Genomic DNA, 21245 nt, shown 5'->3' with positions numbered 1-21245 from the left:
ATACATACCGTAAATACATACACACAATTATTCATACACACACACACACACACACACACACACTTATTCATACATATATACATACATGCACACAATTATTCATACACACACACACACACACACACACTTATTCATACATATATACATACATGCACACAATTATTCATACATACATACATACATACATACGCAGATACACAATTATTTTCACACCACCCTTTGTATGCCATGAAAATTATTTCCAGTGGAACCTTGATTAACACACTCTTACTGTAATTGAAGCAACATTTTCCATAAGAAACAATATAAATATGAATAATGGCTTCCAGCCTTGACAAAAGTCTGTATTTTAGCGAGGGTTTGTACACTTTGAACACAACATAAAGCGGTATACAGTACTTTATATCAAACAAACATAACAAGGGGCTGATGGATTAACTTTTCTCTTTATTAACCAGTTTGAACGACAAGCTCACCTGTGCTGTATGCGCTGCTCTTCCAACATGCGCACACATAGAATGCACTCTGGTGCCCTCACAAATGATCAGAAATCACAAAAATATCTTAACTTTAACAACCGTATTGCTTCAATGACAAACATTGAAAAAAGTGAAATCAACTTACGTTAACATCGGCAAGGAGGCGATGATAAGAAAGGAAGCAGCAAACAGCGGGAGGGGCAAATTGGTGCCTGGAAAATCCCGGTGCTGAACGCAAAGCTTTTTTTTCCCCTGTGAAATAAGTCTGCTTTGGCAAAAAAAAAAAAATTCAGAAAAGTCCAATCTCATCAAAAATAAGACTTGTGGTACAAAGCCTGCTTCGGTGATTCTTCTATACTTGAGAGCGCCGATAATGTACTGCTCGCAAATGACTGAATGAATCATTCACACACAGAGACATGGCTTGCTCAGTCTAAAAGTTTGTAAATCGAAAAGTTCACAAATAGATGGGTGTGTAAATGGAGGTTCCACTGTAATTTCTAGCATATTAATATAACTGAGAGTGGTCATTGACAGTCCTATTGAGGACTGATATAAAGAAATGTGGACTGGTTATTAAGAGGATGAGGTTCTTGAAGTGATTGTGCTGTGTGTGTCAGGAGCAGTGTAGAAAAACACCAGGCCAAAATATAAGGCAAAACAAAAATATCAGGATCAGAAATTGCACTTATGCTGGTGGACTACTTATGTTTTATTGTCACATGATCTGTCCACCAAATATATACTTAGTGGTCTGTCTGGTACAAGAACAGTGCGGTTGAGACATTTCACCTCTCCCACTGTGGGGTCTGGTTTGATTTCAAACAGCCGGATTATCTGAAAAATAGGCAAATAAAGGAGGTCAGGGAAGCTCATCGTACTTATAACACAAACACAAACATATATTTCTTCTCCAAACATATTGCTGGGTATTGTGGCCAAATAGCAATATTTTTGTTTCATCTGACCACAGAACCTTCCTCCAGAAGGTCTTATCTCTGTCCATGTAATGTCAGATGAAACAAACATTTTGATATTTGGCCACAATACCCAGAAGAGGTGAGGCCTTTAATCCCAGGAACAACATGCCCACCGTCAAGCATGGTGGTGGTAGTATTATGCTCTGGGCCTGTTTTGCTGCCAATGGAACTGGTGCTTTACAGAGAGTAAAAGGAGGATTACCTCCAAATTCTTCAGGACGACCTAAAATCATCAGCCCGGAGGTTGGGTCTTGGGCGCAGTTGGGTGTTCCAACAGGACAATGACCCCAAACACACGTCAAAAGTGGTAAAGGAATGGCTAAATCAGGCTAGAATTAAGGTTTTAGAATGGCCTTCCCAAAGTCCTGACTTAAACGTGTGAACAATGCTGAAGAAACAAGTCCATGTCAGAAAACCAACACATTTAGCTGAACTGCACCAATTTTGTCAAGAGGAGTGGTCAAAAACTCAACCAGAAGCTTGTGGATGGCTACCAAAAGCGCCTTATTGCAGTGAAACTTGCCAAGGGACATGTAAGCAAATATTAACATTGCTGTATGTATACTTTTGACCCAGCAGATTTGGTCACATTTTCAGTAGACCCATAATAAATTCATAAAAGAACCAAACTTCATGAATGTTTTTTGTGACCAACAAGTATGTGCTCCAATCACTCTATCACAACAAAATAAGAGTTGTAGAAATTAATGGAAACTCAAGACAGCCATGACATTATGTTCTTTACAAGTGTATGTCAACTTTTGATCGTGACTGTATATATACGTACATATGACTAATTTTTCGCACTTTAATGAGTGGAGCCCTTTTGGATCACAATAATTTTAGTGGGGTTTATCTTTTTAACAGTCATTGTTAAAAAAGTAATAATGAATGTTTTCAATGTTTTTACGAATTATTGACGTATTTAAAGCTTCAATTACTTCACATTAAAAATTTTGTGGAAAAAAATATGTATATACAGTATATATATATATATATATATATATATATATATATATATATATATATATATATATATATATATATATATATATATATATATATATATATATATACCTGTATTATATAAATATACAGCTATATATATAAATATACAGATATATATATAAATATACAGATATATATGTATATATATATATATATATATATATATATATATATATATATATATATATATATATATATATATATATATATATATATATATATATATATATATATATTTATATGTTTTTTATATACCGTATATATATATATATATATACATGGCAAAAAAAATATTTCAAAGTGGTATTTTGTTTTGTGAAGTAATTGGAGCCTTAAATAGGTCAATAATTCTTAACAACATTAATCTTGATTCATTATTATTTTTTGATCAATGACAGTTTTAAAGGGGAAAAAAACAGCCTGCATGGCAGCTTTGTCTTATTGGACACCTGTTTGCTCTTTTATTTGTGTTTTTTTTTTTAATAGCACTAGCAATAGTTCACGGGCCGCACTTTGGGTACCCCTGAAATATACAGTATGTGTACATACTGTACGTATGTCAATTAAGTAAGGTTGGGTTCTGGTGAAAAAAATAAACTTCTGACTTAGATCTTGAGCTACAGATCAATTTAGGATAACCTTGTGTTAAAAGGTGGTACACGTAACAATACAAGCAAATATCATGCCAAATGTACAAACATGTTTGAAAAGAGCCATTTACCTGAAATAAAACCAAATACATCTCCAGCTCAGCAATTCTTCGACCAACACAGCCTCTCACTCCAAAACCGAATGGGATGGAGCCGAAGGCGTTTGGCCTCTCTCGGCCGTCACGGAGCCATCTCTCGGGCTTGAAGGTGAACGGCTCTGGGAATGTTTCCTCATCGTGACTGATGGCATAGTGACACAATGTGAAAGTGGTCTAGGGAAACACCACAAACCGTATTATTAGAATTACTAGAAATGAAAACAGCATCAGTACGTACAGTAGAACCTCGATTTACCAACATCTCATTGTATTAACTTTTTCTATTTACGAGCCACAGACTGAATAAAAACATACATTGTGTGCCTGCAGTGCAGCCATTTTGTGGCCGGCAGCACATCCAATGTGGGCGGGGTTATGGATCTTTGTAGTCATGTCTACTGTGCTAATTGGTACTTTTTCTGATTTGTTTTTTTTAGCCCTGTAAGAACTTATTTTTAGTTTTGTTAGCTCAATGTGAGTCCAAAGTAAGCGATGTCCAAAGTGCCCCCATACTATATGCTACATATTTTTATATACCATAGGGTGCACCGGTATATAGTTTTCCATATATTAGCCGCACTGGACTATAAGCCGCAGATATATACGTTGTGAAATGAGTTAATTACACAATTGGATTGTGCGAATGTTTATTTACGTACCTTAATTGTTTCAAAATGGTAACACGGCAGTAAAATGGCTGATTAAACAAAACAGAAGTCATCGCCGTGGACCCACTAGCTGCGGAAGCTCGCTCTCCAATCTTCTAAACAGACTCAATAAGTCCACGGTGACGTTTTGGTGAATTTACGAAACTGAAACAATACAAAAATAATGCCGTTGTAAGTTCTTCATTCTAAAAACAGACACATGCTAGTGTTTTAGCTAATGCTAACAACGCTAGCTTCATGATATTACAATAGCACGTACAGACATGCATGAAAACACTCCTACAGACATCACACATGGGACAGGCTAACCTCCTCCAACCTCCGAGAACAAAGCTACGAACAATGGGAGACCGGGCTTTCTGCTCCGCTGCTCCCAGTCTGTGGAACGCTCTCCCTGACCACCTGAGGGCACCACAGACTGTGGATGCTTTTAAAAAAGGCTTAAAAACCCTTCTTTTTAAAAAAGCCTTTTTTTTAGATGTATGCATACTAGTTTTAGCTATTTGGCTGTTCTAGTTTTTTTTAATTTTCTTTATTTTTTATTATCTTTTTATTTTAATATACTGTAGCACTTTGAGGTTGTTTACTCAATGTAAAGTGCTTTTTACAAATAAAATATATTATTATTATTATTATTAAGTATGAATAGTTTTAGTTACATTGTAAAACTTACAAACGATGCTTAGAGTGATGAATAAAGAATCCTTTCGAGCAGAACCGCTATAGACGGTCACACTTCCGGTTCAAAGCATTAAAACAGGAAGTAAATTTTCAACCCGCAACACCTGCAGTCAGTGCACTCGTCCAAAAGATGGCGCCAGACAGCAAACAATAACACACCTTTTCAGTAACTGCGTTTCCATTACCCCTAGAAAAGCTCAAAATCTAAATATCGCAATAGGAAACTGGTAATAGAAAGACTCATATTTTGAAAAAACTCTCAAATATCGCTAAATATTTTTAACACTCATGAGGTGGTTTTTGAGACTTTTTTCATATTTGAAGGTGAATTTACGAAACTGAAATAATGCAAACTAAACAATGCAGTTTAGTCTGTATGAACTGTTTTAGTTATATTGTAAAACTTACAAACGTCCCTTAGGAGTGATAATTGAAGAATCCTTACGAGTAGAATCGCTACGGACGGCTAGAAGACGAAACGGCACTTGTACTGCCTGTTGAAAGCTCAGTCTAAACAGAAGGGCAATGCAGCACTGCAGCACCTGCAGTGAGCAAACTCATTCAAATGATGGCGCCATAGCAGAAACAGTTAACACAAACTTTACTTGTTTGTTTTTTTTTAAACTATTTGCTCACAGAAAAATCCATAAATCAGTTGCATTGTTTTAAAAGCCACAGGGTTCAAAGCGTAGGAAAAAAGTAGCGCCTTATAGTCCGGAATTTATGATAACCAACAAGGGAACGTGCAATAATTTTTTATTCGTAATCATTGTAGTGACTTGACTGTTAAAGTTAAGGAGTTTTGTGCTTTCAAACCCTGTTCAAGAACTAAATAAGTTTGTGAATCGCGGTTCCACTGTACTTTTGTCACAGTACTGAAGGCAAAACAGTACATACTATTATAATGTTTTGTGGTTGCAAAATAAATAAGAAAACCTACATTTTTGGAAAACTGATAACCACCAACAGCAACACTCTTTTCCATAATGACCCTTGCGTTCAGAGGCACTACTGGATACATCCTGTAAAGTTTTGATAATAATAATAATGGTATTACATAGTAGATGGGATTATTAAAAGTATAAAAATCCACTGTACCTCAGTGCTTCCTTGACGACGGCCCTTAAATACGGCATACGGGTCACCTCCTCAGCAGAAGGGCTCCTATTTTCTTTGCTCAACGTGCACACTTCCCTATGGAGCTTCTCCTGGACTTGAGGGTACTTGGACAGCAGGTGAACAGTCCATGTGAGAGTGTTGGAGGTCTAAATGTAGGAAGATGGGGTTTTTTACAATAAAAGAGTGACTTGTAGTACATGTGCATAATTAACATTAACTGTGCATTGTGAAATTGTATTTTTCCAGCTTCTCGTTCCATGCAACTGTGATAAATATCATGAAGTGCTAGCGTGTTTATAAACATTGTTGAAAAGTCATTCATAACAGGAGTTGTTTCCACATGTCAGGGCTGTATAATTAAATTGTTCTGCAGGCCACATTTTTAGAAAACTAAGGACTGGGGGCCGGACTTAGTCACGATTATTCTTATTTTAAGAACCAGCTTTATCCAGAGTGAACATTTCTTTGGTTTAGTTACATAATTGAGGAAAAAAAATAGCCATGTTATGCAAAAAACCAAATGTCTACTGCAGAGGAGGCTGACCATGGCATTACCATGAATTGATTAACGTGGACCCCGACTTAAACAAGTTGAAAAACTTATTCGGGTGTTACTATTTAGTGGTCAATTGTACGGAATATGTACTGTACTGTGTGATCTGCTAATAAAAGTTTCAATCAATCAATCAAAAACCAGAGCTCCACCTAGCTAAACTAAGGCCCTAAGCAGAATTGTATACGGTTTAACTTAAAGGCCTACTGAAAGCCACTACTACCGACCACGCAGTCTGATAGTTTATATATCAATGATGAAATCTTAACATTGCAACACATGCCAATACGGCCGGGTTAACTTATAAAGTGCAATTTTAAATTTCCCGCTAAACTTCCGGTTCAAAACGCCTTTGGAGGATGACGTATGCGCGTGACGTCGAGAGATCCACGGAAGTGTTTGGACCATATTGGACACAATACACAGAGCTCTGTTTTCTTCGACAAAATTCCACAGTATTCTGGACATCTGTGTTGGTGAATCTTTTGCAATTTGTTTAATGAACAATGGAGACTGCAAAGAAGAACGTTGTAGGTGGGATCGGTGTATGCGGCTGGCTGTAGCAACACAACAAGGAGGACTTTGACTTGGATAGCAGACGCGCTAGCGGCGAACTCACCTTGACTTCCTACGTCTCCGGGCCGTTGACCGCATCGTCAAACGCTGGAACGCAGGTGAGCACGGGTGTTGATGAGCTGAGGAGGGCTGGCTGGCGTAGGTGGAGCGCTAATGTTTTTATCATAGCTCTGACGAGGTCCCGTTGTTAAGTTAGCGTCGTTAGCAACAGCATTGCTAGGCTTCGACAGGCGTCGAATACACATTAACCGTGTATTTACATGTCCAGTGTTTGGTTCGGTGTCTCCTGATAGTAGTATTGTTGATCTTCTGTCTATCCTTCCAGTCAGGGATTTATTTATTTTGTTTCTATCTGCATTTAAGACAGATGCTATCACGTTAGCTCATGCTAAGAGCTTCGTTGATGATGGGTGAAGTCCTTCGTCGCGCCGCCGATCGCTGGAACGCAGGTGAGCACGGCTGTTGCTGTAACCGTGTAGTTACATGTACATGGTTTAATAGTATTGTTGATCTTCTGTCTATCCTTCCAGTCAGGGGTTTATTTCTTTTGTTTCTATCTGCATTTGAGAACGATGCTATCACGTTAGCTCAGTAGCTAAGTGTGTCACCGATGTATTGCCGTGGAGATAAAAGTCACTCTGAATGTCCATTTCGCGTGCTCGACTCTCATTTTCAAGAGGATATAGTATCTGAGGTGGTTTAAAATACAAATCCGTGATCCACAATAGAAAAAGGAGAGAGTGTGGAATCCAATGAGCCAGCTTGTACCTAAGTTACGGTCAGAGCGAAAAAAGATACGTCCGGCACTGCCTCTAGTTCTTCACTCTAACGTTCCTCATCCACGAATCGTTCATCCTCGCTCAAATTAATGGGGTAATCGTCACTTTCTCGCTCCTAATATCTCTCGCTCCATTGTAAACAACGGGGAATTGTGAGCAGCACTATCGCTTGTGATGTCACGCTACTTCCGGTAGGGGCAAGGTTTTTTTTATCAGCGAGCAAAAGTTGCAAACTTTATCGTCGATTTTCTCTACTAAATCCTTTCAGCAAAAATATGGCAATATCGCGAAATGATCAAGTATGACACATAGAATGGATCTGCTATTCCCGTTTAAATAAAAAAAATTCATTTCAGTAGGCCTTTGAACTTGAATTTAATTAGATCAAGGGTGAGTAACTATATACAGTACAGGCCAAAAGTTTGGACACACCTTCTCATTCAATGCATTTCCTTTATTTTCATTGTAGATTTCAGGCAAAACTGGACAATCATGCATTACATACTATACATTACCTTTTGCACTTTTGCAGCCCTTTGAGACACTTGTGATTTAGGGCTATATAAATAAACATTGATTGATTGATTGATTGATTAATTTATATTATTGTGTTGTCAACTTTGTACTTTTTTTTTTTAATGTTATTGCCTGAAATAAATAAATAAATGAATGAAATGAAATGAATTGTCACTGAAGGCTTCAAAACTATGACACCTGTGAAGTGAAAACTCTTTCAGGTGACAACCTCTTGAAGCCCATCAAGAGAATGCCAAGAGTGTGCAAAGCAGTAATCAGAGCAAAGGGTGGCTATTTTGGAAAATAATAGAATATAAAATGTGTTTTCAGTTATTTCACCTTATTTTGTTAAGTACATAACTCCACATGTGTTCATTCATAGTTTTGATGCCTTCAGTGACAATCTACAATGTAAATAGTCATGAAAATAAAGAAAACCCATTGAATGAGAAGGTGTGTCCAAACTTTTGGCCTGTACTGTATATATATATATATATATATATATATATATATATATATATATATATATATATATATATATATATATATATATATATATATATATATATATATATATATATATATGTGTGTGTGTGAGTGTGTGTGTGTACATATTTACATATTATATTAATATAATGGATATATAATTAATAATTAATATAATTGGATATTAAGAGTATGAGACAGTTCGACTCCTACCTTGTTTACCTCCGTGACGACCTCCGTAAGATTTCGTAATCAAGTCCTGAAAATTTGCGCGCGTCCGCCTTTGTAGTCCGTGCCGACTCCGTAGTCGATAAATGGTAAATGGGTTATACTCGTATAGCACTTTTCCACCTTCAAGGTACTCAAAGCGCTTTGACACTATTTCCACATTCACCCATTCACACACACATTTACACACTGATGGCGGGAGCTGAAATGCAAGGCACTAACCACGACCCATCAGGAGCAAGGGTGAAGTGTCTTGCTCAAGGACACAACGGACGTGACTAGGTTGGTAGAAGCTGGGGATCGAACCAGGAACCCTCAGGTTGCTGGCACGGCAGCTTCTTCTTTTTCTCTATCTTCTTGTTATGGGACATTCATCCTCCGCTGTTGCCATTTCTAATATAAAGTAGTGTGAAGTTCTTACTTATATCTGTCAGTAAACTCGCCATGAAAGCGTTAAAACATACCGGTGTAGTGAGTTTACCTTATTCACCCAAGGAACTTTAGTTATTAGACGTTTTTTAACAGGACACATTTCCGCCGTTGTTGTTGTTTTTTCCGGATGAGGAGATGCTGCTCTGTTATTGATTGAAGTAAAGTCTGAATGTCATTAAAACAATTAGCTCCATCTTTTGACACTTCTTCCACTCCCGTCCTTGCACGCTACAACGCTACAACAAAGATGACGGGGAGAAGACGCTGCCGAAGGTGAGTCACGTAAATAAGACCGCCCACAAAACGGCGCATCCGGAAGCGACTGTCAGAAAGCGTCTTGAAGATGATCTGTAAAACATAATCTATGCAACATTTTGACCAAAGAACCACCATTACATGTTATGTAGACCACAAGGAAGTGTTTTACATTCAGAAAATAAAAATAATAATATGACTCCTTTAATGCGCCCTATAATCCGGTGTGCCTTATGTATGAAAAAAGATCAAAAATAGACCATTCATCGGCACTGCGCCTTATAATCCGGTGCGCCCTATGGTCCGGAAAATACGGTAAATGAAAAGAAAAACATCTTTAAAGGCCAACTGAAATGAGATTTTCTTATTTAAACGGGGATAGCAGGTCCATTCTATGTGTCATACTTGATCATTTCGCGATATTGCCATATTTTTGCTGAAAGGATTTAGTAGAGAACATTGACGAAAAAGTTCGCAACTTTTGGTCGCTGATAAAAAAAACCTTGCTTGTACCGGAAGTAGCGTGACGTCACAGGTTGTGGAGCTCCTCACATTTGCACATTGTTTACAATCATGGCCACCAGCAGCGAGAGCGATTTGGACCGAGAAAGCGACGATTTCCCCATTAATTTGAGCGAGGATGAAAGATTCGTGGATGAGGAAAGTGAGAGTGAAGGATTAGAGGGCAGTGGAAGTGATTCAGATAGGGAAGATGCTATGAGAGGCGGGTGGGACCTGATATTCAGTTAGGAATGACTAAAACAGTAAATAAACACAAGACATATATATACTCTATTAGCCACAACACAACCAGGCTTATATTTAATATGCCATATAACAAACACCTCCCCCCTCCCGTCCATATAACCCGCCAATACAAAACAAACACCCGCACAACACACTCAATCCCACAGCCCAAAGTACCGTTCACTTCCGCAAAGTTCATACAGCACATATATTCCCCCAAAGTCACGTACGTGACATGCACATAGCGGCACGCACGTACGGGCAAGCGATCAAATGTTTGGAAGCCGCAGCTGCGTACTCACAGTAGCGCGTATCCAACTCAAAGTCCTCCTGGTAAGAGTCTCTGTTGTCCAAGTTCTCTACGTGTTTGTGTTGCTGCAGCCGTCCGCTAATACACCGCTTCCCACCTACAGCTTCATTGTTCATTAAACAAATTGCAAAAGATTCACCAACACAGATGTCCAGAATACTGTGGAATTTTGCGATGAAAACAGACTACTTATCAGCTGGCCATAATGCTGTCCCAAAATGTCCGCTACAATCCGTGATGTCACGCGCAAACGTCCTCATACCGAGACGTTTTCAGCAGGATATTTCGCTGGAAATTTAAAATTGCACTTTACTAATCTGACCAGGCCGTATTGGCATGTGTTGCAATGTTAAGATTTCATCATTGATATATAAACTATCAGACTGCGTGGTCTGTAGTAGTGGGTTTCAGTAGGCCTTTAAATCTTGACAAAAGCCCAACTGTCCCTAAATAAACGTACAGAGCTGAATAGCCCTGTTATATGTGCCACTTGAAACAGAATTTTAGTAGAATGTGCAGACGTGTAACATAACAAATTACCGTGTCCACTCCAGCTAAGAGAAGCTCAGCGACGCTCCCGTACACGTCTTTGGTGCTCATGTCAGTGTTTGACAGCAGGTAGGTTAAGTACTCTCCCTCCACGTCCTCATTATTGTCAAGGCGCCACTGAATGTCCTCCAACTTCTTGTCGATCAGCGGTTTGGCTGAAATAAATGTGGAGATGCATCACTTCTTGGAATGTGTTGGACAATATTTTTTAATGCAGGGGTGTCTAAACTCTACAGCACAATTAAAAGTTGTACCGGAGCCACTTTGTTGTATTTTGTGCGTAAAATACGCTAAAAAACACAATTTAATGTGTGCAAATACATGCTATCTAAACAAAATGTGTGGAGTGTAATATGTATAAATACAGCTCGATAATAAAAAAATATATTTATTCTTGAAATACGTCCCTGACCATTCAGAAAAAAAGAGAGCTGGCCCCTAAACTGCTCTTGACATCCCTGGTTTAATCCAAACCTGGCCTGAGGGTACACGTTGTATAACAGACATTTAAAATAATAAGAAAGATGCAATATATTTTAGATCAAGATTCAAATTGATATGTCAGGATTCTTTTAAAGCCGTTTTTGTCATGTTTTGAATGACAGGCTGGACTACAGTTGTGTTTTCCAGTGTTTCCACTATCATTGTCCTGTTTCAGACTCTTATTTTGGTATTTATGGTTCCTGTTTGTCACTGTATATTTCATCTTCACTCCTGGTTGAATGAGCTAGAAGCCCACTTGTTTGTGTTCTATGGAGGGTCAAATGGGACAGAATGAAATAAATAAATACGTTTGTCAAACAATTACTTGAATGTGTTGCTAATTAATTGAAATCGTAATTAAATACATACATGTGTTATTAAATGTATCATTAATTAATATGGCATTAATTGAATGTATTTACCTAGTCAATTATTTATTAAATTGTTTTATTATTTATTTCATTATTTATTTAATAATTTAATAATTTAACGATTCAATCAATAGTTTAATTGATAATTTATCCATCTGTTTATTTCATACACAGGTTCATGAAATGAATAATTAAATAAATAATGAATTATTTAAGAATTTAAATAATTATTTGACTGTAATTGTATATTAATTCATATAAAAAAATTTTTTTTAGACATTTTTAAAACTTTATTAAAAATAAAAGCCTAAAAAAAATAATTAAAAAGTATTCACAGCCTTTGCCATAAAGCTCAAAAGTGAGCTCAGAGGCATCCGGTTTCAACTAATCATCCTAGAGATGTTCCTACAGCTTAATTGAAGTCACTATGAGGTATTGTGTGTATAATTTTGATGGCAAAAATTAATGTATTGAAGTTTTTCCATTTTGGAATAAGACTGTAACATAACAAAATGTGGATGTGCACTGCATATAACAATCTTGCATTGGTCCCTATTAATTCTGCCTAGCAACAAGTGACAACACAAACTTCTGACATGACTTACCATGAATTGATTAACGTGGACCCCGACTTAAACAAGTTGGAAAAACTTATTTGGGTGTTACCATTTAGTGTTCAATTGTACGGAATATGTACTGTATTGTGCAATATACTAATAAAAGTTTCAATCAATCAAAAAAACTTACCAAAGCTGAAGATGCCCTCCCATCCGTCGATGTAGCGTCCCCAATAAGGCAGTAGATTCCGGCTCCACTTGGGCGTTACCACCACAGCCAAGCTGTTGGAGAACATCTTGGCGATGGAATTGATAAACTGTTGGGTACCGGCTGGCATCTCCTTCTCAAGAGCGCCGAGTCGGGTCTCAAACAGTACGGTGGAAATACCTTGGAATGAGGACGAGCAGAAGATAATAAAAGCGCCAGCTAGAACCGTCCGCGTAGAACGTACTGGACTTACCTTCTAGTGAAAAACAGTAAAACTCATTGGCCAAATTCCCCACCAGATCTCCTGTCGGGCTGCACCGGCGCACGTAATAAAGCCTCTTGATGAAGTCTGCAACCACGGCATTGATTATGCTGCCGTATAGAGCGGAGTCTTTTGGATGCATCATGCGCTTGTTCAACAAGGTCCTCAGCTTGTACCAACTCTCCCCCTCCCTGGAAAGGCAAAGATTATCCCATTAAAATGAAAAACAGAAGAAATGCACAGGGACTATTTCATAAATACTTATCTGGCCTATGATTCGGGTATAGTCAAGTCCTGGGGCGTACCACCAAATTCTGGGCCCGCATACATATCAATTAGTTGTTTTTTTTAAAGTTTTTTTTTACTTTTAAGTGCCAACAAATTCAATATAAAGTGGCCATAATATGAATTTCAAATATCATATAATCTGTCATTCATTTAAATATGATCACACATAGGTCAAGTTGTCCTTTACTTCAGAGTGTAAAGTCGATATTAGCTGATACACATAGGATTATCCATTAGAACAGTGGTCCCAAACCACCGATTGGTACCGGGCCGCACAAGAAATAAAATTTTTTTTTAATTTTTATTATTTTTTTTTATTTTTTATTAAATCAACATAAAAAAACACAATATATACATTATATATCAATATAGATCAATACAGTCTGCAGGGATACAGTCCGTAAGCACACATGATTGTATTTATTTATGGGGGGGAAAAATAAATAAATAAATACATTTTCAAGCGTTGACCGGTCCGCAGCTACAAAAAGGTTGGGGACCACTGCATTAGAGCACAAGTGTCAAACTCAAGGCCCGGGGGCCAGATCTGGCCCGCGACATCATTTTATCTGGCCCGCAAACACCTGGAAATGATATGTGTCAATAAAGTACTTAATATTTTCTCACTAAATGTAAAATTAATTTTTTTCATTTTGACAGAAAAAATATATGTACTGCTTAAAATTGCATACCTTTTTAAACTTCAATAGTATCCATTATTGCAACAAATATTACAGTATATTAGCATACTTTCCAAACATGTTTTTGTCTTGATAAAAACAAATACAAATACTAAACTACCCATCAAATTAAGGAAAATGACAATACATTTTACGTTGTTCTTTACAGCATATTACTTTATATTGAAAAAAACCTACCATTTTTTTGCGTAAAAATTTTGTTGATTGAACTGCCAGTTTTTGACTGTAAAATCTACGGTTGTTGTTCTTAACGGTGTATTACTGTAACTGGCAAGACGGTACATTTGTTTTTACGGTAGAAGAACTGGCAGCTAATGTTCTAAAAAAACAATGGAAATTTAACACAAAAATTCTGGCAACAAGCTGCCAGCTTTTTCCGTATCCCTCCCCCCATGTTTTTACATTTACCTTAAAATATTGTAAAAAGTAAAAAAAAAAAAAGCCCACTACATTTTACAGTAAAATGTTGTAAATGTAAAGTTTTTACAGTCTACTTAAAATTATGTATATAATTAATAATGCAATCCAGAGGCAAATTCCTACATTATTCTGATGGCAGCCATAACTGCCATGTGGCCCTCAATGAAAACCAGTTTGACATCCCTGCATTAGAGTATCTCATGTGGGTCCCCCTGTCTTTAAAAATGTTGTTTCTAATTTTAATCGAGGGTCTTTGAACGCACCACAGCTTTGTCCAATGACATCCAAAAGTGATACACGTACACAACTTTCTCCTATACTTTACCGGGGATGGGTACCGTTCACGTTTGAATCAATATAGTACAGATTTCCGGTCCTTTTGTGTGTGTTAGTAAAACATTAATTGTTTTTGGTAAGAAATTCTCTTTTTTTGCATTATTTAAAAATGAGCCGATTATAACAACTACTGTCTCGTTGTTATATCTTGTTTCATTTTCTCATTTCTGAGTCTCATTTGCAGGTGTGGCTCGAAATTGCAATTGCAAGTCCAAGACATTAGATGGCAATAGTGTATAGTTAATGGTGTGTTGGTCAGCTCAGGCTTTGCTGTCTGTTGCGCCCTACAAAGTGTCAATACTGTAAGTACACACTACCTGTTTGATTGCAACATACATTTTAGTTGTAGTTTTTATAAAAAAAATTTGGAGGTGTTAAAACCGTCATGTAAAATCGCTAATGCTAATCAATAGCATGTCAATAGCAAAGCCAATGTATACTAGCATCAAGCTAGCATATTTTCGGAAAAGTGGAGCCTCACTTTACTTACGTTGGAACGTTTTTTGGAGTCAACTACTTTGTTGGCACTGAAAATTGCGACATTACCTCCATGTGACAAATCAATTTATTATATTTATACCTTTTTTCTACAACCTCATCCTTGTTCCAAAATGTTGGTGCTGTGCGTGAACGCTTTAAAGGTGAGCTTTGACGACCTTGTGACGTCTGTATTGAGTCAAGTGTTCCGTTCTCAAGGTGGAATTAACTATTTGGTATTTTTGATAGAGGGTGTCGGTAGTCTTGATTTGTTTCAAGCAACCTTATTATTGAAATTTCACGGCTAAATATATTATATGTTAACATTTACGAAGCCGTTTTTTTTTTAATAACTTATATGTTTAAATAATCTGATAGGCCTTTGCTCATGTAACTTTTACAAGCCCTTGCTTGGACACACACAAAGAATCACAACGCAATGGAATGGAATAGAACAGTGGTTCTCAAATTGTAGTAAGGTACGTGTGCCCAATATAGTAGTATGCCAAAGAACCACTTAATTAAACTTAATATTAAATATTCAAACACAGTGTTACTGTTCAAACTGTGTGTCATGACACAGTGGCCAAAAATATTAAATATACTTGTTAAACAAAACCTGTGCCTTGGTTTAAATGAATAATTGTTAGTAAAACATTAATTGTCCTTGTGACGACCTTGTGACGTCTGTATTGAGTCAAATGTTCCGTTCTCAAGGTGGAATTAACTATTTGGTATTTTTGATAGAGGGTGTCGGTAGTCTTGATTTGTTTCAAGCAACCTTATTATTGAAATTTCACGGCTAAATATATTATATGCTAACATTTACGAAGCCGTTTTTTTTTTAATAACTTACATGTTTAAATAATCTGATAGGTCTTTGCTCATGTAACTTTTACAAGCCCTTGCTTGGACACACACAAAGAATCACAACGCAATGGAATGGAACAGAACAGTGGTTCTCAAATTGTAGTAAGGTACGTGTGCCCAATATAGTAGTATGCCAAAGAACCACTTAATTAAACTTAATATTAAATATTCAAACACAGTGTTACTGTTCAAACTGTGTGTCATGACACAGTGGCCAAAAATATTAAATATACTTGTTAAACAAAACCTGTGCCTTGGTTTAAATGAATAATTGTTAGTAAAACATTAATTGTTTTTGGTAAGAAAATCTATTTTTTTCCATTATTTAAAAATGAGCCGATTATAACAACTACTGTCCCATTGTTATGTCTTGTTTCATTGTCTCATTTCTGAGTCTCATTTGCAGGTATGACACGAAATTGCAATTGCAGGTGCAAGTCCAAGACATTAGATGGCAGTAGTGTATAGTTTATGGTGTGTTGGTCAGCTCAGGCTTTGCTGTCTGTTGCGCCCTACAAAGTGTCAATACTGTAAGTACGCACTAGCTGTTGGTTTTAATGAATAATTAGGCTACTGTATTTTAATGTTGGTCATTATGGTGGTACTTGGAGAGCCAAGTGTTTTCTGAGGTGGTACTTGGTGGAAAAGGTTTAAGCACCACTGGGAAAAAATATGTTGACACGCAACAGTCTTACTCTGTGAACGGTCCATAGCCGAATCCTTTCATGTCCCGATAGTCTTTCCAAAAAGACATGTCTCCTCGCCGAGGAAACTTCTCCTCATTCCTCAGGAGTTCCTCCAGCAGTTTTGGTGTGTTCAGGGCCACGGTCTTTAGTCCATCTCTGTATATGGGCCCGTAAAGTCGCTTTTCATACAGCTGATGACAGGACAAAGGCAATGAAAGACATGGGTGTCGATGCATGAGGACAAAGGTCACAATTTTAACTGCTTGTCAATAGAGTATTGTACCAAAACTTTTTTTTTTTACATAACATAAGACACCAATAAAATAAAATAGGGAGAGTACAGTAAGATGAGCCATTTGTTTTTACTTGTCAGTCCCTACAAGAATTCAATGTTTTTTGGGTGATTGTTGTGGTTTAAAATGCCTGATTTTGTGGCAGCTTTTTCGTAATGTTTCGATTAATTTTCTAAATTTAGATTTTCTTCTCTACAATGGCCGTCAAGGACAAACGCCAGAAATGGCCAAACCACACCCATGCTACAAACTACTATAGCTTCTACAATATTGTTTAAAAAAACCTGCCGCCATTGTTTGGGCTTACTTCATGGTATCATGTAAAATATGGAGGCCTAATGAGACAAAGATAAATAAATAAAGAGATATTTTAATAATTATTTAAACGTCTCACCAATAAATGAAACCATTATGTTATGGAGAAAAAAAAAATCAAGAATTCATTAAATCCTAAAATAATGAAACCATGAACAAATTAAATCAATAAATAATTAAATCATGAAATATTTCAATCAGTGGTCCCCAAACTACAGCCTGTGGCTGGATCTGGCCCGCCAGCATCCAAAATCCGGCCCGCGGGAAGTCCCATGTTTAAAAAAAATTTTTTTATTTTATTTTATTTTTTAAATTATTTTTAAAAGAAAATCTGTCCTGTCTAATCCATTTTCTACCGCTAGTTACTCTCGGTGTCTCCTAGCCGCTAAGGCAAATCATGTGGTCTAAAAATGCATTTTTCCATCGATAATGTGACATCAAGTGCGCACTCTTTCAGTCAATTAGTGCGCGAGGAATATATATATATATATATATATATATATATATATATATATATATATATATATATATATATATATATATATATATATATATATATATATATATACCACAATGGAGACCCCGCACTGTTGAACAACTTAAGCTGTACATCAAGCAAGAATGGGAAATAATTCCACCTGAAAAGCTTCAAAAATTGGTCTCCTCAGTTCCCAAACGTTTACTGAGTGTTGTTAAAAGGAAAGGCCATGTTACACAGTGGTAAAAATGCCCATGTGCCAACTTTTTTGCAATGTGTTGCTGCCATTAAATTCTAAGTTAATGATTATTTGCAGCAACAACAAAAGTTTATGAATTTGAAAATTAAATATCTTGTTTTGGCAGTCTATTCAATTGAATATAAGTTGAAAAGGAGTTGGGACTTTAGCTTTATAATATGACCCCTTTAATGCGTCTTATGGTGCGCCTTATGGTATGAAAAATTTGGTAAGCACTTTATTATTACGGCGAGAGAGAAACCCTTCTGGAATTTAGGGTTCAACGTACATGACAAGAGCTCTTTATGTTTGCCTAGAAACAATAGGTGGGTCAGACTCAGTTTACTCACTGGTTCTATACTCACCTTATCCATTACTGAGAGGCAAACTAATCCCTTTCCACTGTACTTTTTTTAAACTCTGTGTTAATATGGGAACAAAGTTATGCATTCCTACACCTTGGTCAAAACATAAAGTACATTACATAACCCCGTACTTGGTCCAAACATGCATTGCATAACCCCAGGTGTAGAGTTTCTCAGCATCTTAAATGAGTGAAAAACGTGTCAACCATAAACCAGACTGAACAAAGTACCTGGAGCTCATGCAGGCGGCTGTAGAAACCCTGGACCACCATTCTATAGAGCAGCTCCAAGAGGCTGACATGTGGGAGATCCCTCACGGTCCGAGGCTTGTCCGACTCCTGCGAGGCTGCAAGGGAACCCGGAGTGGAGGAGGCGCTCCTCGACCACCTCAGGAAGACTTGAGGAACAGTGACTGGGCTCCTTGGCATCACCCTCTGTAACAGCCATGCAGCAGCCATGACGGGTAAAAAATAGAATACGCTGAAGAGTTTGTGTTACACCCAAGAGCTGAGAAGGGAGGGGTTGGTCCTCACAGAATGTTTAACCCTTCTCGGCCAGATGTAATGGATCTACTTTGAGGAACTTCTACACTTCCTGTTCATCTCACATTTGTCATGTCCTGCAAATAATCTCAGATTGAAAGAATCTAACAATTTGCAAAAATGTTTTTTTCCATCACCTTACACAAGGTGTGGGGAAAATATATCCATATGGGAATATGTCACGATTACCACCATCGAAAGGAGCTAGATCAGGTGGTTCGGGCATCTGGTCAATATGCACTCTGAACGCCTCCCTGGGGAGGTGTTTAGGGGGCCTCTAACCGGTAGGAGACCACGGGGGAAGACCCAGGACACGGTGGAGAGACTGTGTCCCCTTGCTGGCCTGGGAACACTTCGGGATCCCCCGGAAGGAGCTGGACAAAGTAGCTGGGGAGAGGAAAGTCTGAGCTTCTCTGCTTAGGCTGCTGCCCCCGGAAGAAGATGGATGGACGGATGAATAAGCATGGATAGTGAATATTAGGCTTGCACAAGCTTTAAAAGTCACATTATGGGCTGATTGTAACTCAATGATGACTTCTGCACCTCCACTCTGCAAAGTGTCGTTGTACTGTGTGGAGGTTGCCCTCTAGTGGGTTCCTCGGACCACCACACACTGCCACGAAAGCCCGAATCAGGGTTACAACACTGTTTTATTCTCATAGAATAGTGCAACTATTCTGATTTTCAGCAAAATGTTTGTCTGCGTCTGTGTCTCTCTCTCTCTTTCTCTCTGGCTCCCACTCCAACAACGTGGCTCATCCCGGCTGCTGCTAATAAATAATAACAAGGCCCACCTGGGCCATCTACTCACCTGTCGCTGTCTTCGAGGCCGGTCCTGGCACACCCCGTTCCGCGGCAGGCCCGCAGGCCACGTTCCCCTCCACATACTGCTACCTCACTGTATAAAGTTAGTGCTAAGCAAGCAGTACACGTCGGCAGTTAAGAATTAGTAGTCGTTATTTTTTACATTACTTTCTGTCCAATTGCAGTACAGTAAATACATCATTTGAATCACATTGCTCTTTGGACAAGCGGTAGAAAATGGATGGATGTTCTTTGACTTAGTTTGTCCAGTAATTAATAAGTACAGACCTAACTGCTTGGCATCTCTGCCTGTCGCACCTCCTCCAGTGCACTTCGAGGTCAGCTGCAGGGTCGTCAGCTGGTGCCACCGTTCACTGATGTTTCGCCCCCAAGCCAGGACACCTCGCGGTGGGGGGGCAGTGGCTAAGCGGGGACGTCTCCCCGCGCCACTCCCTGCAACTGACCTCAATGGGGTGTTGAGCCCCAAGTGTTGTCCCTCCTTCTTAGCCACATCCAGAAACTTGCCTTCTCTGCCTCCTCTGCCAACTCCTTAATGGCCCTCCTCAGGCTGTAACCGGTCATTCCCGCCGCGCGCAGGAGCCGGGTCGCAGAACCTCCTACGAAGCCCCTGCATCCGATCTCCACGGGGTGAATGGACGCAGACCAGCCTCCCCCCTTGCAGTCCTCTGCCAGGTCGCTGTACTTTGACCGTTTGAACTCGTGTGCTACTGGTATTCCCTCCTCCCATGGCACGGTTAGTTCAATGATGAGGACTTTTTTAGCAGCTGAGGACCACATCACAACATCTGGTCTTAGCGTTGTCTGTATTACCTCAGTTGGGAAGACTAGCAGCTTGTCCAGGTCAACGCGCATCTCCCAGCCCTTACCAGGGGTAAGCAGAAGTGATGATCTTCCCGCCTCTGTCTTCTGTCCTACCTCTCCTGGTTTGATGAAATTGATGTTTGGCCGATGGCGATCTGTGGCGTTGTTTGCCCCGACTCTGCATCTCTCCAACAGCTCTGCTAACTTCCTCAGCACCTGATTGTGTCGCCACCGGAAGCGTCCCTGCGTCAGCGCGACGTTGCAACCTGAAAGGATATGTTTGAGTCCTGCATTGTCTTTGCTGCACAGGGAGCACTTGCCCTCGCTTCCGAACCATTGGGCGAGGTTTCGAGGGCATGGCAGGGTGTCATACGCTGCCCTCACGAGGAAGCTAAGCCGAGATTGAGGAGTTCGCCAGATGTCGGCCCAGGTTATGACTCTTTTGATGGTATCCTCCCAGCGAGTCCATGCCCCCTGTTTTCCCTGGGATACGGCCTTGATCCAATACTGGTCTTGCGCCACTTGTGTGACCTCTTCCACCACCATGGCCTTCCTCTGCTGTCTCGTGGCTTTGGACCAGAACTGGACTGGTTGCCCCCATCCCAGTCCTGCCCG

At 38.7% G+C, this 21245-nt stretch overlaps 1 protein-coding gene across 2 annotated transcripts; it reads right to left on the bottom strand.

The window, feature by feature from the left end:
- Window positions 1-424: 424 nt before the first annotated feature.
- LOC133659680 (sterol 26-hydroxylase, mitochondrial-like) lies at window positions 425-19941 on the bottom strand. 2 transcript variants are annotated; one of them, XM_062062264.1, is made up of 10 exons: window positions 19816-19941; window positions 18693-18896; window positions 16783-16964; window positions 12987-13186; window positions 12716-12913; window positions 11106-11269; window positions 5663-5829; window positions 5505-5586; window positions 3189-3389; window positions 425-1316 (listed from the first exon to the last, which is right to left on the bottom strand). In XM_062062264.1, exons 1-10 carry the CDS (start codon window positions 19888-19890, stop codon window positions 1185-1187), a joined length of 1605 nt encoding a protein of 534 aa, XP_061918248.1. In that variant the 5' UTR covers window positions 19891-19941; the 3' UTR covers window positions 425-1184. The 2 variants fall into 2 exon arrangements, 1 of the variants encoding a protein (XP_061918248.1); XR_009827703.1 differs by lacking the exon at window positions 5505-5586 and having other exon boundaries at window positions 1200-1316.
- Window positions 19942-21245: the final 1304 nt, after the last annotated feature.

The sequence above is a fragment of the Entelurus aequoreus genome, linkage group LG11 (assembly GCF_033978785.1).
Source record: "Entelurus aequoreus isolate RoL-2023_Sb linkage group LG11, RoL_Eaeq_v1.1, whole genome shotgun sequence".
NCBI lineage: Eukaryota > Metazoa > Chordata > Actinopteri > Syngnathiformes > Syngnathidae > Entelurus > Entelurus aequoreus.
This window is presented reverse-complemented; position numbering and strand designations above follow the sequence as displayed.